Source organism: Anomaloglossus baeobatrachus, chromosome 5 (assembly GCF_048569485.1).
Source record: "Anomaloglossus baeobatrachus isolate aAnoBae1 chromosome 5, aAnoBae1.hap1, whole genome shotgun sequence".
Lineage (NCBI taxonomy): Eukaryota > Metazoa > Chordata > Amphibia > Anura > Aromobatidae > Anomaloglossus > Anomaloglossus baeobatrachus.
The window spans coordinates 59,770,573-59,794,672 of record NC_134357.1 but is presented as its reverse complement, the minus strand read 5'-3'; the positions used below and the strand labels follow the sequence as shown (position 1 = coordinate 59,794,672).

The following is a 24,100-nucleotide window of genomic DNA, read 5'->3' as shown; positions in this document are numbered from 1 at the left end:
ATCAAAACACCAAAACACCTGTTAACCTAAAATACTAAAACAAGGATAGCAGATAATAAACAACCAGAGAAAAAGTGTATCTGCTGTAGCTCAGTGGACAGATAAACTGACCAAAAAGCGCAGTATAAAGGGTTCGAACCCCGACGCAGGACAGGTGCTCATAGAATACTAGTGCTTCTCGTTTTATACATATTCATGTTGTTTCTCTTAGACCTCTTTCACACGTCCGTGAAAAACCACGCACGTTTTTCACGAACGTGTCAAAGGTGCGTTTTGCCCTCCGTGAGCCGTGTTTAAGGCACATGTGTGTTCTCCGTGTGTTATCCGTGATAACACACGGAGAACGGTAACTTTCTACCTACCTGTCCCTGGCTTTGCTGTCCATGGTGCTGATTTCGGTCTCCGGTCCTGTCGACTCCCCGCTGCTGTTGCTTCCGGTGAAGTGTATATGCAATGAGCATAATGAGCAGCGGTCGGAAGCAAGTGACAGCAACGGCAGAGACTGCAGGGCTGGAAAAGGTGAGTAAAGTTTTTTTATTATTTTCTCAGACACGTGTGTTTTCTCCGGCGCGTGTCACACGGAACACTGCCGTGTGGTCCGTTTGCATTCCGTGTGACACCCGTGATGCCGGAGAAAAACGGACATGTCTACGTGTGGAGCACACGGACAAATGTATGCTCCACACGTACACATGGTCCATGGCAGAACACGTACGTGAGCACAGACCCATTGATTTTAATGGGTCTACGTGTGCCCGTGTCTCCGGTATGTGAGGAAATGGACCAAACACGTACCGGAGACACGGACGTGTGAAGGAGGCCATAATTGTATTTATTGCTGCACCCCCGAAATGTGACTGGACGGACAAATGAGTAAATGAAAAAAAGTGTTAGCCTAAAAGAATAAAACAAGGAAACAGATAATGAACATATAAAGCCATAAGAATTGCTCTAATGGCAGATTATAGTGTTTACAGGTCCACAAATCATCCTCTTGTTCCAACAGCTGAGAGAGTTCTGTAAGGACGCAGCGAAAGCTTGATAGACATCAAGGCAAGAGTTGTACATCCAGAAGTTGATGTACAATCTCAAAAGTTTATTTAATACATATTTAAACATTGTTGGCAGTAGCGACAAGTCCAACGCGTTTTGAGCAATGCTGCTCTTAGTCATGTATTAAACATTTTAGATTCTAACTTCTCTCCTGGCGCTGGATGTACAAACCTCAAACTCCCTATTTTTTATATATGAGCCTTTGTTTTAGAGTATGTCAAAAATGAAGGAAAATATCGTGCAAGTGCTGAACAACTTTCCTTTTTTAGATGACAGACACTTTGACAGAAACCGGACTGATGCCATTATTGTAAATGAAGTCTGTTGGGTGTTTACGGGGTTCAGATTCAGCTCTGCCATTGTTTTCCTTTATCTGTAACTTTAACAGTATAGAACTATGGATACAATGAAGGAAATGTGAAGCCTTAACGGGAATCTGTCATAAAATACTTATATCAAATCATTTTAGAACACTGTAAAGCATTGTGGCATTTTACTGATATTTCTTCTAGAAATGTTATCACTTCTTTTGTCAATTAGTAGTGTCTAAACTCATCTTTTTTCCAGGGCGATCAAAAGGTGTGCCCATACTAATCAAGCGGATCTCCATGATGGCTCCCATTTAAAGGGAAACAGTCAACAGAGTTTGTGCCATTTAGTCTGAGAACAGCATAATATAGTGCACAAGACCCTCACTCCAGGAATGTATCACTTATTAGACTGCGTGCTGTAGTTTCAAAGCAATCAGTATTTTATCACCAGAAGATTATCACTACGGAACAACATCTAGATTCCAGGCAGTCAGGCTAACCCCATCTCCACCACTGATTGGCAGTCTACCCAAGAAGTAGCCAATCAGGGGAGTGAGTGGAGTTCTACACCGCTTAGAAGACTTTGCTCTGCTACATGTACAACAGAGAAAACAGGGAACCTATCAAAACTTTACCAAGAAGTCCAGTAAGTGATATATCGCTGGAATCAGGCTTTCTTGACCTATATTATGTTGCTCTCAGATTATATAACAAAAAGCTGCTAAGAGATTGCCTTTAAAAGGGGAGTTCGGTCATAAGCAACTATTACCACCACTGGCAGACATTCCGCCGCTGCAGCTGGTGCAAGTGCACTGGGGCCCAGAGATGAAGGGGGGCCCATGCAGAGCAGTTAGTAATGAGGGCAATCTGGCCAGTTGTTCGGGGCCCGTGGCTCTGGGGGACTCGGGGTCAGATTGCCCTCATTTTTCATAAGCGGTGCTCAGAGTCAGGAGCGATCACCGCTGAGTACGTGATAACTACTCGCGCATTGGGAGTCTAACCAGTAGGATTGCCAGTGATAACCGCCAATACAGGAGACCCATGTTCCCCATTTGAATGTACTGGTGGATAGGTATGTGGGCAGTTGCGCCATTCAAAGTGCTGGACTCTTATAGACTGAATAGAGTGGTACTGCGTATACTCAATTCCTGCTCCATTTACAGGGGAAATACAGGATCCCCATTCTGTTTCCCTGAAAATAAGACCTACCCCGAAAATAAGCTCCAGTAGGATTTTTGGGCTTCTTTCAGTATGCTTGGTAATAGAAATGGAATTTAATTTATTTAATCGTATGAACGTATATCTTACCATCATATAAAAATAAACACCAGACAATAGACAGTGATTGAAAAATATCAAAAGGATAAAAATCAAATTTGAATATCAAGATTTTCTATATATGCAATAGCGTTATCATTTACAATATAGAAATCCTTCTTGTCACCATGGTAGGATCTCAGGGGGCGCTCCTCAACAATGTGCTGGATAGTTTGACGATCTGCTCCACAGTCACAGGTCGGAGAGTCATATTTTCCCCACTTATACATAAAATCTGCACAGACGCCAAAGTTTGTTCTGATACGATTTAGAGTAACCCATGTTTTCCTTGGTAGATTGAAGCCTGGTGGAGGGTTTTGTAAATTAGGGAACATTTGGGGATCACCTTCTACTACATTGACCCAAAGTTCTCGCCATTTCTCCTCTAAATTGAAGTTTTGTTCATGCAAGGTGATTGCAGTTCGGATGGGTGGGTGTCTTGATTTCAATCGTTGTATTGTAACATCTCTGATATTTTGGTGTATTGGAAGTTTTTCATTATTCACTACTTTAGTGTACTCTTTAAGTAGGAGCTTTTGTCTTCTTAGATTTGCGGGTGCGATGTTAGTCCGCCTCCACGTGGTGCACCCTGGGTAATGCTAAAGGACTAACAATCTTGATGACCAAACAATCAAATTATATCTAGATTTCCTGGTCAGTATATCTTACCTCATAGAAATGGAATAATTACTTATGACCCAAATATTATTATTATTTATTGTAGCGCCATTTATTCCATGGCGCTTTACATGTGAAAGGGGTATACATAATAGGGACAAGTACAATAGTCATAAACAATTAAAGGCACAGACTGGCACAGGAGGAGAGAGGACCCAGCCTGCGAGGGCTCACAGTCTACAGGAGGATAGAGGTCCCTGCCCACGAGGGATCACAGTCTACAAGAGGATAGAGGTCCCTGCCCATGAGGGATCACAGTCTACAGGAGGAGAGAGGTCCCTGCCCATGAGGGATCACTATCTACAGGAGGAGAGAGGTCCCTGCCCACGAGGGATCACAGTCTACAGGAGGAGAGAGGTCCCTGCCCATGAGGGCTCACTGTCTACAGGAGGAGAGAGATCCCTGCCCATGAGGGCTCACTGTCTACAGGAGGAGAGATGTCCCTGCCCACGAGGGATCACAATCTACAGGAGGAGAGAGGACCCTGCCCACAAGGGATCACAGTCTACAGGAGGAGAGAGGTCCCTGCCCACGAGGGATCACAGTCTACAGGAGGAGAGAGGTCCCTGCCCACGAGAGATCACTATCTACAGGAGGAGAGAGGTCCCTGACCACAAGGGATCACAGTCTACAGGAGAGGTCCCTGCCCACGAGGGCTCACTGTCTACAGGAGAAGAGAGGTTCCTGCCCACGAGGGATCACAATCTACAGGAGGAGAGAGGACCCTGCCCATGAGGGATCACAGTCTACAGGAGGAGAGAGGTCCCTGCCCACGAGGGATCACAGTCTACAGGAGGAGAGAGGTCCCTGCCCACGAGGGATGCCAGTCTACAGGAGGAGAGAGGTCCCTGCCCACGAGGGCTCACAGTTTACAGGAGGAGAAAGGACTCTGCTCACGAGGGCTCACAGTCTACAGGAGGAGAGAGGTCCCTGTCCACGAGGGATCACAATCTACAGGAGGAGAGAAGACCCTGCCCACAAGGGCTCACAGTTTACAGGAGGAGAAAGGACTCTGCCCACGAGGGCTCACAGTCTACAGGAGGAGAGAGGTCCCTGCCCAAAAAGGCTCACTGTCTGCAATACCCATTGAAAGGCAAAGTCATGTAAGGGCATGTTCACATGGAGTTTTTATTTTTAGTGGGAAAAAATGCAGATTTTTATCCAATTTTTCCATGGGTTTGAAGACTTTTTTAAGCACTTTTTCTAAACGATTTTTGTTGCAGCCCTTTGACTTCAGTTTCAGGTTTGGAGAGAATTTTGTAACAAAATCACATTGAAGATAACTTAGTGCACAGCAATGTAGAAACAACATTTCTATGCACCCCATCAGTCGTTTGTTACTTCTTTTAACTGCTTCATTGAAGTAATTAAAAAAATGAACACATTTATTGTTTGCGTGTTTTCAATTGGAAGCCGTCCACTTTATACTCCTAAAAATACAAAGCAAAGATATTAGCGGCAGAGCTGCTGCAAAAACAACAAAACCGCTGGCAAAGAGGTTTCAAGAAAACAACCGCCGCTTGTTTAAAGACGCCATGTGCACTTGCCCTTATTACGGTAATATTTTTCAAATAGAATATGGTAATAAAAAGAGGAAAATCCTTCACCCCTATAATTTAAACATGACTGTATAATGCCGGAGCGTACGATTTGCAGCTCTCCTAATAACACACCGAATCAGTCATTTATTATGAATCGTTTGTCAACTGCTTTGGCAGCATTTATAAATGTATGTAGAAAAATAAATGTTTACCCTGTCGGTGTAGGGAAGGTCTGCTATAAGAAAAAGCCATAGTAAGAGGCTTTCGCACACATGCCTCCGTACATCGCCTTTTTCACACATCTGTAACTCTCTCACAATGGAAAAATATAAAGAAGTGCAATAATTACCAGGCTGCGGACAATGGAGCTATTTATGAATATGTGTAGGAGGAAACAGACTGAAATTCTTTCTACCCAGCCAGCTGGACACTGCACCTGATCAGGGATTTGCATTTGTCAAATCATGGAAATAGGCATCAGGTTTAACCCCTTCAGAATTGGGCCTATACCAAGATTTTTTTTATTCATCATTTTCTTACATTTTTTTTAAAAATGTTTTCATTGACATAGGCTATTGTCTTTTATGTCTTTCTCTTGTACTGACTCTAATACTTAGTTTACGGATATCACCCAGCTTTTCATAAGGCCGGCGTCACACGGTACGATCTATCGTGCGATCGCACAAGCGATCGTACCCGCCCCCGTCGTTTGTGCGTCACGGGCAATTTGTTGTTAACCCCCTGTCACACGCACTTACCTCCCGAACGACCTCGCTGTTGGCAGCGATCATCCCCCTCCTTGAAGGTGGAGGGACGTTCGGCGTCACAGCGACGTCACACAACCGCCGGCCAATAGAAGCGGAGGGGCGGAAATGAGCGGGACGTAACATCCCGCCCACCTTCTTCCTTCCGCATTGCCGGCGGGATGCAGGTAAGCTGTGTTTGTCGTTCCCGGGGTGTCACACGGAGCGATGTGTCCTGCCTCGGGAACGATGAACAACCGGCGCACAGAAGGAGGAACGTCATTTTGAAAATGAGCGACGTGTCAACAGGTGCCTCAGTCTTCATTTCCTCAATCCCAGGTAATCTTGCTTCATGTGCTGTCTTGTTAAGCTGGAGTGCACAGGAGGCAAGCAGCCGTAAGTCTTTGTCCACAGGTTTTTGCTACCAAATCAGAGAGCAGCACAATATAGAGGCAGAGACACTTATTCCAGCGAAGTGTCACTTACTTTACTGGTTGTTGCAGTTTTGATAAAATCTCTATTTTATCTACTGCAGATCTACAAGAGCTCTGAATGCTGAGCTCTGTATAACTCTGCCCCTACCACTGATTGGCAGCTTCCTGTGTACACTGTGCCTAGGCAGAAAACTGCCAATCGGTGGTGGGGTTATACAGAGCTCATAAATATGGAGGACTCATGGCAGCAGGTTTGCCAGTTCTCTAGTGATAATCTCCTGCTGATAAATCAGTCATTTTATCAAAACTGCAGCAAGCAGCCTAGTAAGTGACACATCACTAGAATCAGCATCTCTACCTCTATGTTATGCTGCTCTTAGATTAGGTGGCAAAAAAAACTGGTGGTAGATTCTCTTTAATCTGTTAGTCATGATGAATTTTCGGTTGACCTAAGAAGACAGAGATCCGGTCAGTACAGTGAGAGGCAGCCTTTCAGCAAGTGTTGTAGGTTCCTTCGATCACATGCACCCCTTTCCTGCGTTGGACAAACTAGGTAGAGAGATGAGCAGCCAGTGTGAACTGCCTGCAGGCCGCACCACACAGTGCAAGTGTCTGACACCACTGGAGGATTTCCCCTGTAACTTGAGCTAAGCAAAAATACAAGAGAAAAAATGTGAAAATAAATCAAAACTTAAAAAGATATTCTGCCAATCTGAATCGCTGTTTAACGCCATTCCTACTTTAAAAAAAAAAGAAAAAAAAATGTTAATTTTATAAAAATAATTTCTATCGAAATATTATTTAAAATATTTTGAAAAATATTTGTCACGACACTCACAGGGAAAGATGAAATGCTAAACTCAAGTGCGCAGGATGGAGTTGCAACTAGGTGACGCTGTGAGCACGTGTGTGCTGCAAGAGCAGAATTCAGACAAGCCAAGGTCGGTGCCGGGAGGCGTAACTATACACAGGGATAAGACAAGAATGGAGTCGGTATTCAGGCTGTGGGGTAGGTAACCAGAGAAATACGTAGGACACAGAGGATAGACAAGGCCGTAGTCAGGAGGGAGCAGGAGGTCAGAAGCCAGATGGTAAAGCAGTGTCAGGGCGATAAGGCAGAGGGAAGTCAGAGGTTAGTCCAGGGTTGAGCACCAAGATCAATAAGCAACACAAATCAGGAGCCAGGCACTTACTACGATACACCAGAAAATACGACTGGCATTGTTCCAGCCGACACCGATTCCTAAAGAAGCCCAGCAATACCCAGAATGCAAAGCATGAGTGCAGACCCCTCCAACCAACCAGAGAGTGACCGGAGACCGGAAGTAGCCTGTCTATGACACCAAAAGGGCACCGGAAATGCTGGCGGGGAGCCCACACACAGCACACAGAAAGGCACCGGGACCACGCGATGGAACACAGAACACCGCAACGCCAGAACCGCACCGCAGGTCAGGACTATGACAAATTATAACAGAAAAATAGACATATTTCCTAATTTTCTTTACATTTTTTCGATATCAGTAAAAAAGTGATACCGTAGCTCACCGTAATATAAAAGATTTTCTCCAAAAATTCAAAGTGGATTCACTGGTCGAAATACATTGAAGTTTGGATTAGATTAATTTTAGAGATATCTAACAAAAAGTTACATTTTATACCAAACTCCAATTTTTCTCGGCCAGTGAATCCAGTAAACTGTGAATATAAAAATGTTAAAAAAATAATTAAGCCACATGTCCGTGAAAAAAAACTGGAAACAATTATTTATTTTAATATCTGAATGAGAAATTTTTTTTAGGTCCTTTAAAAGCAAATGTACGATAAAATCCAAAAATGTGCCTGGTCAGGAATGAAGGAAAATAGCCCAGTGATGACCTAGAAGAAAATACATGTATTGTAAACTTGTCTATAGTAAATTGAGCCTTAAAATAGCGGTCAATGTGAATATGGTTGCAGGATTCCAGCAGGCCATCAAGATGTCGAAATAATACTTTAAAGGGAACCTGTCAGGTGCAATATGCACCCAGGACCACGAGCAGTTCTGGGTGTATATTGCTAATCTCTGCCTAACCGTCCCTGTATGTAGTAGCATAGATATAGGGATCTTTAAAAAAAGTATTTCTAAAGATCCTTTAAAATATGCTAACAAGGCCAGGTACTAGTCGCAAGGGCGTTAAGGCCGCTTTACACACAGCGACATCGTTAACTAGATGTCATTGGGGTCACGGAATTTGTGACGCACATCCGGCCTCGTTAGCGTTGTTGTTGGGTGTGAAACGTACGAACGACCGCTAAATATCAAAAATAGTCACCTTATCGTTGATCGTTGACACGTCGTTCTAATCCCGATTATCGTTGTTGCTTTTGCATGCAGTTTGTTCGTTGTTACTGAGACAGCACACATCACTACGTGTGACACCCCAGGAACGACGAACAGCACTCACCAACGAGGTGGGCGTGTCTTTCCTTCGGCTGCTCTCCGCCACTCCGCTTCTATTCGCCGCCTGCCGTGTGACGTCGCTGTGACGTCGCACAGACCACCCCCTTAAAAAGGAGGTGGTTTGCCGGCCACAGCGACGTCGCAGGGAAGGTAAGTATGTGTGACGGGTACTAGCGATATTGTGCGCCACGGGCAGCGATTTGCCCGTGATGCACAAACGACGGGGGCAGATACGCTCGCTAGCAATCTCGCTAGTGACATCGCAGCGTGTAAAGCGGCCTTTATTTCCCTTGGCTAGTCGGCCCCCTTAGCAGTAAGCACACCCCTGTGGGCGTGCTAACATGCTAATGAATGCACAGTGTCAGAGATATGGTCGCTCTTACCACTCTCTGCTACCACTGCCCCCGTCGCTGGATTTCAACTCAATGCGCATGATAATAAGTCCAGAACTTCCAGTCATGCGCACTATGAAGCAGGGTGTATGCGTCCCGGCTTCAAACTGGTGTACTGCGCATGACCAGAAGTCCAATGACATTCTGATTGTGCGCACTAAGCCGGAAACCAGTGGTGGCAGCAGAGGTGAGCCCGACGATGCCTCTGACACTGCACTGTCATTAACATGTTAGCATCCCCACAGGGGCGTGCTTACATGCTAAGGGGGCAAACTAGCCAAGGGAACTAAAGCCCTTACGACTAGTCGCTGGCCTCAGAATATTATAAAACATCTTTAGAAATACTTTTTCTACAGATCTCTTTATCTATGCTACTAGATACAGGGACAGTTAAGCAGGGACTAACAAAATACACCTAGAACTGCTCATGGTACTGAGTGCATATTGCACCTGACGGGTTCTCTTTATCTAAAATTAAAATATGCTGATTTCCTAAATTCGGCAGGTATTATGTGCCATGAGCAGGTATTTACATAAAGACTTATAGAACAGATCAAAAAGTAGTCGCTGCGGAAATGCGACGATTGGCATAATTTCTACATGGCCTTTCACTCTTTGAAGCCAAATGGAGCATATGTAGTCATGAGATAAGTTTCAGGAATAGGCCACCAGGGTATGGGCGGATACATCATTTGTCCATAGAAAGGTTAAAAAATCTGAAAAAATCCTAAACATATAGATTGTAGTGACAATGAATTGAAAATGCAGACAATATATTGCTATATCAGTTAAACACATGGTTTGTGTTATACTCTGCCTATACTATATAACTGACCACAAGGCAATCATTTGTGTTTGCTTAACTGTAAACCTTTTATCCCCTTGAATTACTGGGATTTGTAAGCAGCTTTGACCGTGTGGCGCTTGTGATGCGGATGGAAGCAGCACAAAAATGCCGCTTACTTGGCTTAGTAAATCTGGCCAATTATATGGCGTGAGGACGGGTAAGCTGTGACCGGCTCAGCTCTCCAGAATTCTAATAGTGTACTGATCAACCACCCTGAGGTCAACCGACCAAGACGGGATACATCTTCCACAATACGTCCCTTTACCTACTAATAGAAAGATTGCTAGAAAGGTAGAACGAAAGAGTGAACGAGTGAAAAATTGTGATTTATTTTTCTTTCTCTCATTGGGGAATTTCATGTGTTTAAAGTGTCAAATAAAATAAAAAGCAATGGAATAAAGACAACGCAAAAAAAACAAGCTCTCATTGAGGGAAAAAGGAAAAAGTTACGGAACTCATACAAATACTGATGCAGAAATACTGAAGAAATACTGAACGTGTGAACGTAACTGTAAATTTCAATATAAAGTGTTTAAAATGTCATATGAAATAAAAAGATATTTAATCAAGACAATACAAAAACAAGCCTTCATTGAATGGAAAATGAAAAACTTAGAACTCAGAAAATAGTGACACAAATCCAAACATTTTTTTACATAGTTCAGAAGTTTTTATCTACTACAATACATACAGTCATATGCAAAAGTTTGGGCACCCCTATTAATGTTAACCTTTCTTCTTTATAACAATTTGGGGTTTTGCAGCAGCTATTTCAGTTTCATATATTTAATAACTGATGGACTGAGTAATATTTCTGGATTGAAATGAGGTTTATTGTACTAACAGAAAATGAGCAATCCGCATTTAAACTAAATTTGACAGGTGCATAAGTATGGGCACCTCAACATAAAAGTGACGTTAATATTTTGTAGATCCTCCTTTTCAAAAATAACAGCCTCTAGTCGCTTCCTGTAGGTTTTAATGAGTTCCTGGATCCTGGATGAAGGTATATTTGACCATTCCTGTTTACAAAACAATTCCAGTTCAGTTAAGTTTGATGGTCGCCGAGCATGGACAGCACGCTTCAAATCATCCCACAGATGTTCAATGATATTCAGGTCTGGGGGCTGGGATGGCCATTCCAGAACATTGTAATTGTTCCTCTGCATGAATGCCTGAGTAGATTTGGAGCGGTGTTTTGGATCATTGTCTTGCTGAAATATCCATCCCCTGCGTAACTTCAACTTCGTCACTGATTCTTGCACATTATTGTCAAGAATCTGCTGATACTGAGTTGAATCCATGCGACCCTCAACTTTAACAAGATTCCCGGTGCCGGCATTGGCCACACAGCCCCAAAGCATGATGGAACCTCCACCAAATTTTACTGCGGGTAGCAAGTGCTTTTCTTGGAATGCCGTGTTTTTTTGCCTCCATGCATAACGCCTTTTTGTATGACCAAACAACTCAATCTTTGTTTCATCAGTCCACAGAACCTTCTTCCAAAATGTAACTGGCTTGTCCAAATGTGCTTTTGCATACCTCAGGCGACTCTGTTTGTGGCGTGCTTGCAGAAACGGCTTCTTTCGCATCACTCTCCCATACAGCTTCTCCTTGTGCAAAGTACGCTGTATTGTTGACCGATGCACATTGACACCATCTGCAGCAAGATGATGCTGCAGGTCTTTGGAGGTGGTCAGTTGATTGTCCTTGACTATTCTCACCATTCTTCTTTTCTGCCTTTCTGATATTTTTCTTGGCCTGCCACTTCTGGGCTTAACAAGAACTGTACCTGTGTTCTTCCATTTCTTTACTATGTTCCTCACAGTGGAAACTGACAGTTTAAATCAAGTAGAATGTGAATTAGTAGGGTAAATATAAAATATAACTTTTAATAATAAATATTAAAAACAGGGGAGTGAATCAGACAAAACCCACATGTAGTGAAAATCCGATGATAATCCAGCTATGTAAGCGATATGAATCAGCTGACATACATCGGCGTACCACAATAATGCCTGCTAAACAAATAAATTTGCAGAGGCTGTATGAATACCTTAACATAAAAGGCAATAAAATAGAACGGTCTCACCGGTATAGCTTTTGTTTCAACACCCTGGTGATAGAAGGATCGCAGAGGGGGAGCTATTTTATACACAGCTACCACCAACCCCTCAGGTAGAGATCCATAAACGGCGTGCTCCAGTCTCCCTACGTGTTTTGTATTGTCCCACTCATCAGGGGAGCTTTCCTGGATTTGTAAATCCAAGGGTCAAACACCTCTTGTGCAGAGGTAGACGCTCAATGAGGTTACAAAACCAATTTAGTGCTTTAGTAAGTCAGTAAAAAGTAGTTAGGAGTGTTCAAATCAAGAAATTGATAAGGGTGCCCATACTTTTGCACCGGTCAAATTTTGTTTAAATGCGGATTGCACATTTTCTGTTAGTACAGTAAACCTCATTTCAATCCAGAAATATTACTCAGTCCATCAGTTATTAGATATATGAAACTGAAATAGCTGCTGCAAAAACCCAAATTGTTATAAAGAAAAAAAGTTAACATTAATAGGGGTGCCCAAACTTTTTCATATGAGTGTAACTACAATAGGTCCATCAGTCGCAATCACACCCAGTCCCTGGACCCTAGGGGGCCCCAAAAGTCCCTTTGGTCTATAAGAAAAGACCAATATTATTAAAAATTTGCAATAATTAAGTGCCCCAATGGAGTTCTTGCATTGGATTCATGAGCTTCAAGTTATACAATTGATGGTACTGTTTAAAACTACAACTTATCCAGCAAAAAGACAAGCCCTTTTCCAGAGACAGACAGAGACAGATAGGGAAAGAGATAAAGAGACACACAGGGAAAGAGACAGACAGGGAAAGAGATAGAGAGACAGACAGGGAAAAAGACAGACAGAGACAGACAGGGAAAGAGACAGACAGAGACAGACAGGGAAAGCGATAGAGAGACAGACTGGGAAAAAGACAGAGAGACAGACACACAGGGAAAGAGATAAAGAGACAGACAGGGAAAAAGACAGACAGAGACAAACAGAGAAAGAAATAGAGAGACAGACAGGGAAAGACACAGACAGAGACAGACGGGGAAAGAGATAGAGAGACAGACAGACAATGAAAAAGATAGAGAGACAGACGGACAGGGAAAGAGACAGAGACAGACAGAGAAAGAGACAGATAAGGAAAGAGATAGAGAGACAGACAGGGGAAAAGACAGACAGAGACAGACAGAGAAGGAAAGAGACAGACAGGGAAAGACAGAGACAGACAGGATAAGAGATAGAGAGACAGACAGGGAAAGAGACAGACAGACAGGGAAAGAGACAGACATTCAAAGAGAGAGAGAGAGACAGAGAGGGAGACAGACAGAGGCTGGGAGAGAAATAGAGAGACAGTTACTATCCCGGGCAACGCCAGGTGCTACAGCTAGTATATTTATAACTTTTGAAAGAAGGGGAGAAAGAAATAAAAACACAAACGAAATAGTTGCTCCTCATAAGGCAATATAATTTAAAACAGAGCCAACCTTGCAGAACAGTTTCTTTTGCGCACCTTGATAATTCAGTCCCACAAAAACCCACATATAAGACATTTCGATATCATAATGAGTAGAACCAAATGAGAAGCTCAGGGAATGTGCTAACGTCAACCATATGTGAGGCACGCTGCGGACTCTGGCTCACAATGACTGCTGTATGAACGTGAGAAGACCTCCTCCAGCTCTATGCAGTCGTAACTTTAGATGGTGTTTTCTTTAGACCTGTCAGTAGAAGTGAATTCTGACGGGCTCTCCTTGGAACCGCACTGTTCCTGGCTCCCAGGTTCTCGAATACACAGAAGTAGTGTATAATGCACCGTCAGAGTAATATGATACAGTGCATATGGGATCATACTGATGAATAATGAAATTGCGGTTTTCAGATATTTCATTGTTTCAGGTGTCGTGAATTCTTCATGAGCGAAGAGCATCAGTTAGTTTTGTAGATAAAATTATATTTTGGTAGAGTGAACTTTTAGAACATAACAGTACCAAATATGTCTAATTTGTATTTCTTTGTATTTGAACAAAGGCAAAAGGGTGGGGGTGACTTCAACTTTTTTTCAGATTTTTTTTTAATTTTTTTAAAATCCTTGGTGTGCATTTGAAAGCTTAAATTATATACTACAATACTATAGGTTTGCACTGTATAACTACATTGACGTTTCGCTATAAAGCCCTATATGACATCATTTCAATACTATTATTCACAATCAATACATTGGTTATGATCTAAATATCCTAAAGATGTTTACTTCTAATCTATAGACTGAAAATCTCATCCAAGTTCTCTGTTCCCTGATAAGACATAATGATCTATTCACAACTGAATAAGGAATAAAAAGCTCTTAGATCAGTGACTGATAAGACATTGCCCAGACTATAGAACGCCCTACATTACAGTACTTCCAACTGGAACTAGCACCAGAATTAGAAGTTTATATAAGAGGATAGTTCCCCTGTGGTCCCCCCACATAGCTTCTCATGAGCCAGACCAGACACCCCATACTTTGCACTGACGAGGGGCAAGCACCCCGAAACACCGTGTCTGAAAATTGGGATTCTGGTCTGGCATAAAAAATCCTAAGTCATATGCAAAGGATTGTTAGAAATCCAGTTCTGACTTTTAGGATCGCTACTTCCAATAGGTGGCGCTGCACTAGAGTTTGTCTCCATTCCTGGAGAGACAATTTGAATATAAGAGGATACAAATTTTTTTCCTTCCTGATAACTAAGGCCGCTATCACATTACGTTCCATGCTCCGTTCAGTGGTCCGGTCGGGGCTTACGTCCGAACCCCTTGCAAAACGGGTTTTGGACAAATGTTTCACGACTTACTTTCCTCTTAAAGGGGTATGCTTTGCCAATATGGTCGAAATTCGCTTCAAGCTTTCTGACTCTTAAGAAACTCATGCCAGGGCACTCACGTTCTGTCCCGTCCTGGCCCATTATCTTTAAGAGTTGTAAATTCTGGTCGCATAGTCCTGTCTCAAGGCCCATTACCACTCAGTCAATAAGTTCCTCGGTCAGTCCAATGACCTGACTCCAAGAAATCACTCTGTCTCGCTTTTCTCGGTACTTGGATCTCGCCAACTATTGTCTCGGTCTCCTCTCAATCTAGAGACAGCTACGTCATGCGGCTTGCTGCTAGCCAGACCTTAGGTCTGTCTCTCTGTCCCACTGGGCCCTATCTGACCTCCGACAGAAAACTGTCACTGTCCCTGTGATCAAGCCCCTCCCACTATTGGCTAGTCCCAAACATTAACTGTTTCTTGCCCTGTTGTCAGCAATATACCATCTATCACTAACTACACCTATTGCAATTGACATTATACGTTACATGCCATAACAATAATGCATGCCATAAGGCACATTACATATCACAATTCACATTACACATTATATCAACAATATTGGTGCCTTCATGAGAGAACGTGGCAATATGTCTACCTCCTTACACACCAAGTGCCTGTACTTGGTTTGAACAGACATCCTCTTAAGGTGCTCATCAGCCCCCCACAATGTACTCAATGCCTTTGCTGCTGCCATCTTAGTACGCTTGAGAACTTAAGCCACAGACTCGGCTTCCTATGAGATTGTGATTTTAGCTGTGTACTGAAATAGTATAGCACTACAGTATACAAAACAAGGGATCACAGGTTCAAGTCCGCTAAGGACACTAAATAATAAAGTCAAAAGTTTCTAAAATATATAAAATTTTGAATTAACCCACATTTTCTACTTTAATAATACAGAAAATAAAAAATTGGACATAGTCAGTATGGCTCCTGTTTGCAAAAATCCGATCTATCCAAATATAAAGTTATTTAACTCATGCAGTGAACTCTATAAGAAAAAAACAAATCTCCCTTCCCAAAAAGATGTAGTAAAAAGTGATCAAAACGTCATATAAAGTATCTCCTAAAATGATTCCAGTAATAATGTTTGCTTGCCTTACAAAAAAACAAGCTGAACTCCGCTCTATCAATGGAAAAATAAGATGGTTACTCATAAAACATCAATGAAAACTGACTATTATTTTTTTTTTTGCAAATTTTTTTAGCCTTTTTCTTCAATAAAGTAAAAAAAAAAAAAATTACATCAGTTTGGTATTGAATTAATTATTCTGGCCAGGAGAATCCATTGTCAGATTGTGTTTACCAAACCATGAAAACCATCAAAACAAAAACCCAAACAACAATGGTAAAATTGCAACTTTTTTCACCATTTTAATACATTTGGAATGTTTTTCCTTTCTTTTCGAGGACATTGTATGGTAAAATTAAACGCATATCATCCGGTAAAACACATACGCGCTTATGAAAAAAAAAATTAAGTGTTAAAGAGAACCTGTCACCAGATTTGGGGCCTATAAGCTGCAGCCACCACAAGTGGGCTCTTATATACAGTATTCTAACATCCTGTATATAAGAGCCCAGGCCGCTGTGTAGAATATAAAACACACTTTATAATACTCACCTAGGAGGTCACTCCGGTGCAGACTGGTCAAATGGGTGGCGCCGTTCTCTGGGAGCGGCGCCTTCACTTTCGGCCATCTTGGTGCTCGTTCTTCTGAAGACGGCGTGCATGACATGTCCTACGTCATCCACACAGGCCAGCATTGAAGTCCTGCGCAGGCGTACTACAATACTTTGATCTGCCCTGAGCAGGGCAGATCAAAGTGTGCCTGCGAAGGACCTCAGTGCCAGCGAGTGTGTATGATGAGTGTCTGTAGAACGCGTCATGCATGTCGGCTTCAGAAAAAGGAGAACAAAGATGGCTGAAAGAGGAGGTGCCGGTCCCAGAGAACGAAGACGCCCATATGACCAGTCTGCACCAGCGCGACCTTCTAGGTGAGTATTATAAAGGGATTTTTATGTTCTACACAACAGCTGGTGCTCTTGTATACAGTATATTAGAATGCTGTATATAAGAGCTCACAGGTGGTGGCCGCCGCTTATAGTCACTAAATCCGGTGACAGGTTCCCTTTATCATTGGGTAGAAGAGGAGAAAAAAAAAAGGAATTAGCAAAAAATTAAAATTGGACTTGGAGGGAAGTGGTTAATTTTTTATACCGGACAACTATTGGCTTTACTGTTACATTGTGTTCCTTATTACACTGGCTCCAGTCAATGCGGTAGAGTCATAATACATTGTTTCGACATCTTATTGATGTAGCTGGATACAATAAGAAAGACTCTGCTGACCTACGGTGATGAGATGACCTGGAAGGCTCCACATATAGAGTGCAACACAAAGTACATTCTTTACATCGGTTTTCAGCACCGAGAGGAGATAATAGTCAACATATGACGCAAATATGACCTTGGTCGTTGCAGCAAAGCACCATAAATGACAAACTCTGCTATGTTACATCTATATTGTCATTTTTGCATAAATTCGTGTAGCACTGACTGACCCATTGCCTCCTGTAGATGCTTGTTTGCTATCACAACTATCAACTTCTAAATGTGTTGCATTTTTTAATTGACTCAGGTACACTCGTAATCTGCATCAATCTGCCCGATTTGGCATTTGTATAAGAAAAGTGAAATATTTGTCAAGCTCGTCACAAATGATGCTAGACTTCATTAGCTACTGACTCATTACTCATTCTAATTATAGCCTGGGCATGTTAACGCGGAGAATGCTGAGAATGGAAAATAAAAACTTGTTTTACAGAAAAGTATTATCTAATATACAAGTACAAATGTGTCCTTCCTTATGTCTCCACTTGTCTTGATATATACCGAGATTAGAGGCGCTATATGACCAGCTTTGAAAGTAGACATGATTTTTGATACTTTGTCAGGAAAATTTTAGGTTATATTTAAAGGGAAACTGTCTGCAGGTTTTTGCTATCTGATCTGAGAGAAGCATAATGTAGGCAAGGAGATACTGAATCCAACGATGTATCACTTAGATTACTGGCTGCAGCCATTCCGACAAAATCATAGATTTTACTTGTAGCATGTAGCGTAACATAAAGGGGTGGTTCACTACTCTGCAATAGTGACCACATCCCTGTAAAACTGATAGGGCTTTTTCTAAATACATCAGTCAATTCTGCCTGTGAGCGGCGCTGTTGCTGTCCAGTGATTCCCATGACCGGACATGCTTTGGTCTCCCTGCTTCCAGTTTTATGTTACATGTTGCACACTCCCAGGGGGCGGGATCTCTGTTCACGCGCTTTTCTCCATAGTTATGGCGCAGTTAGTTTTTCACACAAAATGGCAACTGTTGCACAAGTCGTAAAAACAGTCCATAAGGCACAAGTCACCCGGTGTGAACGGGTCCAGTCCAATCCTGTTCGTGATGCCAAAAAAGCTGTACTGCCCCAGGGCTATGGGGTACTCGGTCCCGGGTGGTGTACTACTGGGACGTGTAACTGGGTGGCTGTTGCCTGGTACCATGACCCTGGGGGTCGCTTTAAAAGGGGTTATAAACAGGGGAATGTTTAATAAAGTTCATGTCGTGACACCACTTGCGGGTTGCGGTTAGGGAGATAGAACCGTGGCTGCACAGTCTCTCCGCTGGGTCTGATATTGATGGCAGCCTGAATGGTGGGCCCTCCGCAAGTAGGGCCAGGGCCCAAGGGGGGTAAGTGATGGACTGAGGTGCGGAAAGAAGGTAGGCAACACAAGGGATTGCAGTGTAATTGGTTCTCTTTACTCACAGTGGTTGGTAACTGGTACCTGGAGGAAGGCTGGTGTTAACCTCTGGTTTTCTTAGTTCCAGTGCCAGGTTGGTAACCCGGTGGCTTCTTTCCCCTGCACCTTTCTCAAGTTGGTGGATCCCCGTGGCTTGGAGCATCTGGGGGTCCCCTCCTGTTTGTCTCTCAGTCTCTGGTCCATACGACAGACAGTGTGAGCCCTGTAGGGTCGGTATTCTGTTCCGGTGCCTGATACTCCCATTACTGCTGGTGTTCCCGGACGTCTAAGGTCAGTCTGTTCCTGGATGGTCCCCTCAGTGTCCAGATTTTATCAGGTCTGCCTGAAGCTTTTGCCTGACCTAGGGCTCTGTACCCTGTCGGTGCTATGGCTCCAGGAGTACTCCGCCGTACTCCACCGGCAACCACACGCCTGGGCCCTCAGGTCACCGTCATACTCCCGTGTCAGTGCAGTTACGTCCGTTCTCTCTCACGTCCACTTACTAACTGTCTAACTCTCCTGTAAGTTGACGTGACTTCACCGGATCCCAAAGGTCACGGAGCCCAGGGTTCACTTCATGGCGATGAACAGACAGAAGCAGAATTGGCTGATCAAGGTATTTAGAAAAAGCCTTCCCTATCAGTTTTACAGAGATGTGGTCACTATTGCAGAGTAGTGAACCACCACCTCTTTAACAAGCTGTCCCTGCTCACACCAGGCTTTCAGTGTACACTTCCATAGACAGAAGCTGCTAGTCACAGAAGGCGGCAGAGTCGGACATGAGCTCAAGGTTCTTGAGTCCACTAATGATAAAGCCAGGAAGCTTAAACTAACATTGCAGGTAAACATAAACACACTTTGTGATAAAAGACACCTGGCTGTAATCTGTATGTTAACCCTTGCAGCATGCTGTCTTCAGATTACATAGAAAAAACCTGCTGACAGATTCCCTTTAAGCAATAGTCAAAAGAATAAAAGTTGTTCTGCAGTACCCACCTGCAGCTACTACACTTTCATTGGACACACCAGCCTCAATGAAGGGCTCGCTTGAGTACAATGCGCTGAATTCATTGAACACCCGCATGCCATTTAATGTATTCTGCATATCCTTCATGTATCATGCACTTTGCCAGAAATAATACTTGGGGACTTGAGTAGCATTATTGACGTAAGAAATGCTGGTAGGTTTAATAACTTTGACGGATGGATGTAGTCAAGCCTCGCTCCTCCCTGGCTCTGCGAGAGTGGACAGTGCTGGCTAAATCTGTTGTGAAAATGGCAAAACGCATAACAATTTCACACAATTAAAGGAGTTGTCCACTACTAGGACCATCCCTTCAGATTCCACTTGTTTCCCTCAGTTAAAATAAAAGACCCTGTACTCACCTCCCTTTCTAGCGCTGTTCCAGCATTCTCAGTAACCGTGGTTAGGGGCTCACGTGACATTGTGATGTCACACAAACCCCATGTCCAATCACCGCTGGCTTCCGTCTCCCCACCTTTGGACCAAATAAGCAATCAACAAGAATTGAGTGTCAGCCACAGTACTCAAATCCTGCTGATTAACTCCTATGTCCAAAAGTAGGAAGCCAGAAACCAGCAGTGATTGGACTCGGGGCTCACGTCACAATGTCATGTGAGCACCAAACCGTTGTTACTGACAGCCCTGGAATAGCACCAGAACAGAAGGTGAGTACAGGGTCTTTTATATTAACTGGGGGAAAAGTGGAATTAGAAGGGGTTGTCTTAGTAGTGGACAGCGCCTTTAATAAATGTGCAAACATTTTGTGACTTTTCAAAATGTTTTACGCTAGTATTTCATTAATCGTCCCAGATGTGTTTCCATCTGGCCATCGCTGGAGCAAATAACAGCTGATTGCTGGGTGTGAAACCCCTACAATCTTATATTGATGACCTAACCCAACCTTTGGGGTTGCACAGAAGTTGTGTAACCTGAGAGTTAGCAGAAAAAAGAATAATGATCATAACTTTTGCTTCTATTCATTTCTTTGGTTTTGCTGTGATTCCTTGTATTTTGTAGAAACAGGGATGTGCCCACACATTTTGGGCCAGGCATGTCATCTATATATCTTCTCATGGACAGGTGACTAAACAATCGATTCCCGGTCCTCCCCTGCTTCCATCTACATTCAGATTGGTTGACATAGGGTAAAGATTGAATCTATATAGTCTCTTTTGCCTTCTCTGCTGCCCAGGAGATGTGGTATGATCAGACCATGTACTTGTACAGTCAGACACAGCCATTACACAGCACATAGCAGGAGCACATATATAATATCTCATCAAAGGAACATTTTTTTTAAACACATCCAATTGTGGAAATTATTATTATTCCAAGATCTATTAATAAAAATCAACTTTAAAATTAACTTTGTTAGTGGGCAAATCCCTTTTTTATTCTCACTGTAGGGACAAAGTGCCTGATATTCTCACTATGATCTACATCATAATAACACAGGAGAATGATGTGATAATTACGTCTGGTAATCATTCATATTATCCATAATGTAAAGCAAAGTGTGCAAGGGTTGGAGAGATTGATTATGGTGGATGAATGACCAGATTATTGATGAACTGCTAAGAAACTAATTAGAGAAAATTGGCAATTATTCTGTTTTATGTTTCAACCAATTGAACTTTAGTTTTGTTACTAAAATTAAGTTTGCTTGGAAGAATATTAATTTAGTGTAATAACCTCCTAATAGAAGATAATATAGCTGGAAGTTTATCAGTTCAAACATAAAATCCATGATAGTCGTCTATGTAGCGTCAACCCCATTGGAACTCGCTGAGATTTTCAATATTTGTAAAAAAAAAAAATAATATGACTGTGTTGTTTTGGACATGGTTATGGACTGTTATGGGCAGTATTCAGTATTATATGAAGATATCCAAAAACAGAACTCAAAATGGCATTTGAACTGCACTCAGATATGGGATTTTCTGGTATATATATATATATATATATATATATATATATATATATATATATATATATATATATCAGAATAAGGTCTTTTTGACGTGCACCCAATAGGAGATGTGTCACGTATTCTTGGCTCCTAGTCAACTGATTTCTTTAAAAGTATCTGAACTTCCGTAATCAAACCAGTCATATTTCCTACCCAGATGTGTGGTCATCTCTGATCTGTGTGGAGGAATAGCATGCATGAAACTGACAAATGACTCATGATGATGACTCATGATGGAATGCAGACAGGTTTAAGACGTGGATGCATAACTTGAATTACATCACCCTAAATTAAGCCCCCTTAACAGTGTCTTTTAAGGCTTTATTCACACACAAACCTTGCTTCCTGTCCAGTTGATCTAAATGTATCTGTATTGATCTCTTGGCCTTTAGTCTCATAAGAACCTTTTTCTTTTTTTGACTCATTTGCAGCATACTCAACTTACTTAAGTATGAAGTACAGTTTAGAACAAAACATTCAGAAGTGAGGGAACAGGACTTCTGCTATTAATACCTAGCAATTGCCCTAACCTAAAAACTTCAATACAGAATTTGGATAAGCAGCTGCATATCAAGCTCAAATATCGAAAATTGTTCTTCTGATCATAATCATGAGGCTCATAGGTCTGAACCATAGAGTCCAAAGCGGCTGTCCCTAAAAAAAACACATTTATCACCTAGCCACATGATACTCCCACCAAGTCCCAAATCTGGGGTCCTGAGTGATATTGGGTAGCAACCACTTCTTTACACCACATATGTCAAACTCTGGCCCTTGGGGCAAATCTGGTCAGCAGGTTAATTTTATTATGCCCATGATGCCAGGTGCTCATTATTCTGTATAGAGGGCTATGTGGGGACCATTACTCTATATGGAGGGCTATGTGGGGCCCATTACTCTATATGGAGGGCTATGTGGGGCCCATTATTATGAATGGAGGGCTATGTGGGGCCCATTATTCTTTATGGAGGGTTATGTGAGGCATATTATTGTGCATGGAGGGCTATATGGGGGCACATTATTCTGTATAGATGACTATGTGGGGCCCCTTATTCTGAATGGAGGACTATGTGGGGCTCATTATTATGTATAGATGGCTATATTGGGCACATTATTCTGTACATAGTGCACATTATTCTGTATGGAAGGCAATGTGGGGCCCACTATTCTATATGGAGGAATATGTGGGGCCCATCATTCTATATGGAGGGATATGCAGGGTCCATTATTCATTATAGAGGGCTATCTGGGGCACATTATTCTGTATGGACGACAATGTGGGGCCCATTATTCTGTATGGAGGACTATGTGGAGCCCATTATTCTCTATGAATAGCTATGTTGGGCCCATTATTCTTTATGGAGGGCTATGTGGAACCTATTATTCTGTATTTAGAGCTATGCAGGGCCCATTATTCTGTATGGAGGGCTATGTGGAGCCCATTATTCTGTATTTAGAGCTATGCGGGGCCCATTATTCTGTATGGAGGGCTATGTGGAGCCCATTATTCTGTATTTAGAGCTATGCGGGGCCCATTATTCTGTATGGAGGACTATGTGGAGCCCATTATTCTGTATTTAGAGCTATGCAGGGCCCATTATTCTGTATGGAGGGCTATGTGGAGCCCATTATTCTGTATTTAGAGCTATGCGGGGCCCATTATTCTGTATGGAGGACAATGTGGGGCCCATTATTCTGTATGGAGGACTATGTGGAGCCCATTATTCTGTATGGAGAGCTATGCGACACCCATTATTCTGTATGGAGGACTATGTGTGGCACATTATTCTGTATGGAGAGCTATGTGGGGTCCAATTATTCTGTATGGAAGGCTATGTGGGGCCCATTATTCTCTATGGAGGAATATGTGGGGCCCATTAATCTGTATGATGGACTATGTGGGGCCCGAGACTAGATTGGCCCATGACTTTGTCCAAGTTTTTAGTTTTGGCTTTCTGTGTATTCGAGTGTGACAACCCTGCTTCAGACCATGACTTGTCACACCACTCTATTTACACAGGAGATTTTGGAACCCCTATTTTCATGATCAATGGTTGTTACATGGATCAGATGCCCAGTGATCAAAGATATATCACTATCCTGAGGATAGGGTAAATATGTTTATGTGACAACCACTTTAAGTTCATGGAAGAATCATTTCTTGGTGGTCGATTAACTAGAAACCATCAATTGATTTCAGGGGGACATGTACTGTGCATTTGTTTTTCGCTCCATGTTATTGATATTTAATCTCTCATACTGACGTCAGGTTCAGCGACTCGATGCCATTTTCATCACTATTACGGATATACATCAAGATGATATAATATAATTTGCATTTAATGCACACTTACTTTTGCTGAGAAGTTTACCAGCGAGCCGTTCAGACTGCCAGAAGTGCACTTTAAAATTAAATTGTGGTTTTGAATATTCTCTGAATCTACGTCCTCATTACCATGGATCAATGATCTCTCCGAATGTGCAGATGTTCTCTGGTAGGCAACGCAAGTCATGCCAATAAAGCTTGCTGGTTTGATTAGGACAGCCTCCAGTGCGATATTAAGGGAAACCTGTCAAAACACATTGAGCTGGTCATTTGCCAAAGCATTTAAGAAATCAACACACAAAAATTACCTTAT

At 42.5% G+C, this 24,100-nt stretch overlaps 1 protein-coding gene across 2 annotated transcripts in view; it reads right to left on the bottom strand.

Annotated features, from left to right (window-relative positions):
• The window catches only part of ADGRA1 (adhesion G protein-coupled receptor A1), a 1,087,584-nt gene that overhangs the window by 674,505 nt on the left and 388,979 nt on the right, over positions 1-24,100 (bottom strand). For both annotated transcript variants that reach the window (XM_075348547.1, XM_075348548.1), the window contains exon 12: positions 23,816-24,031. In XM_075348547.1, the coding sequence (XP_075204662.1) occupies positions 23,816-24,031 (216 nt within the window). The remainder of the gene's footprint in view (positions 1-23,815; positions 24,032-24,100) is intronic.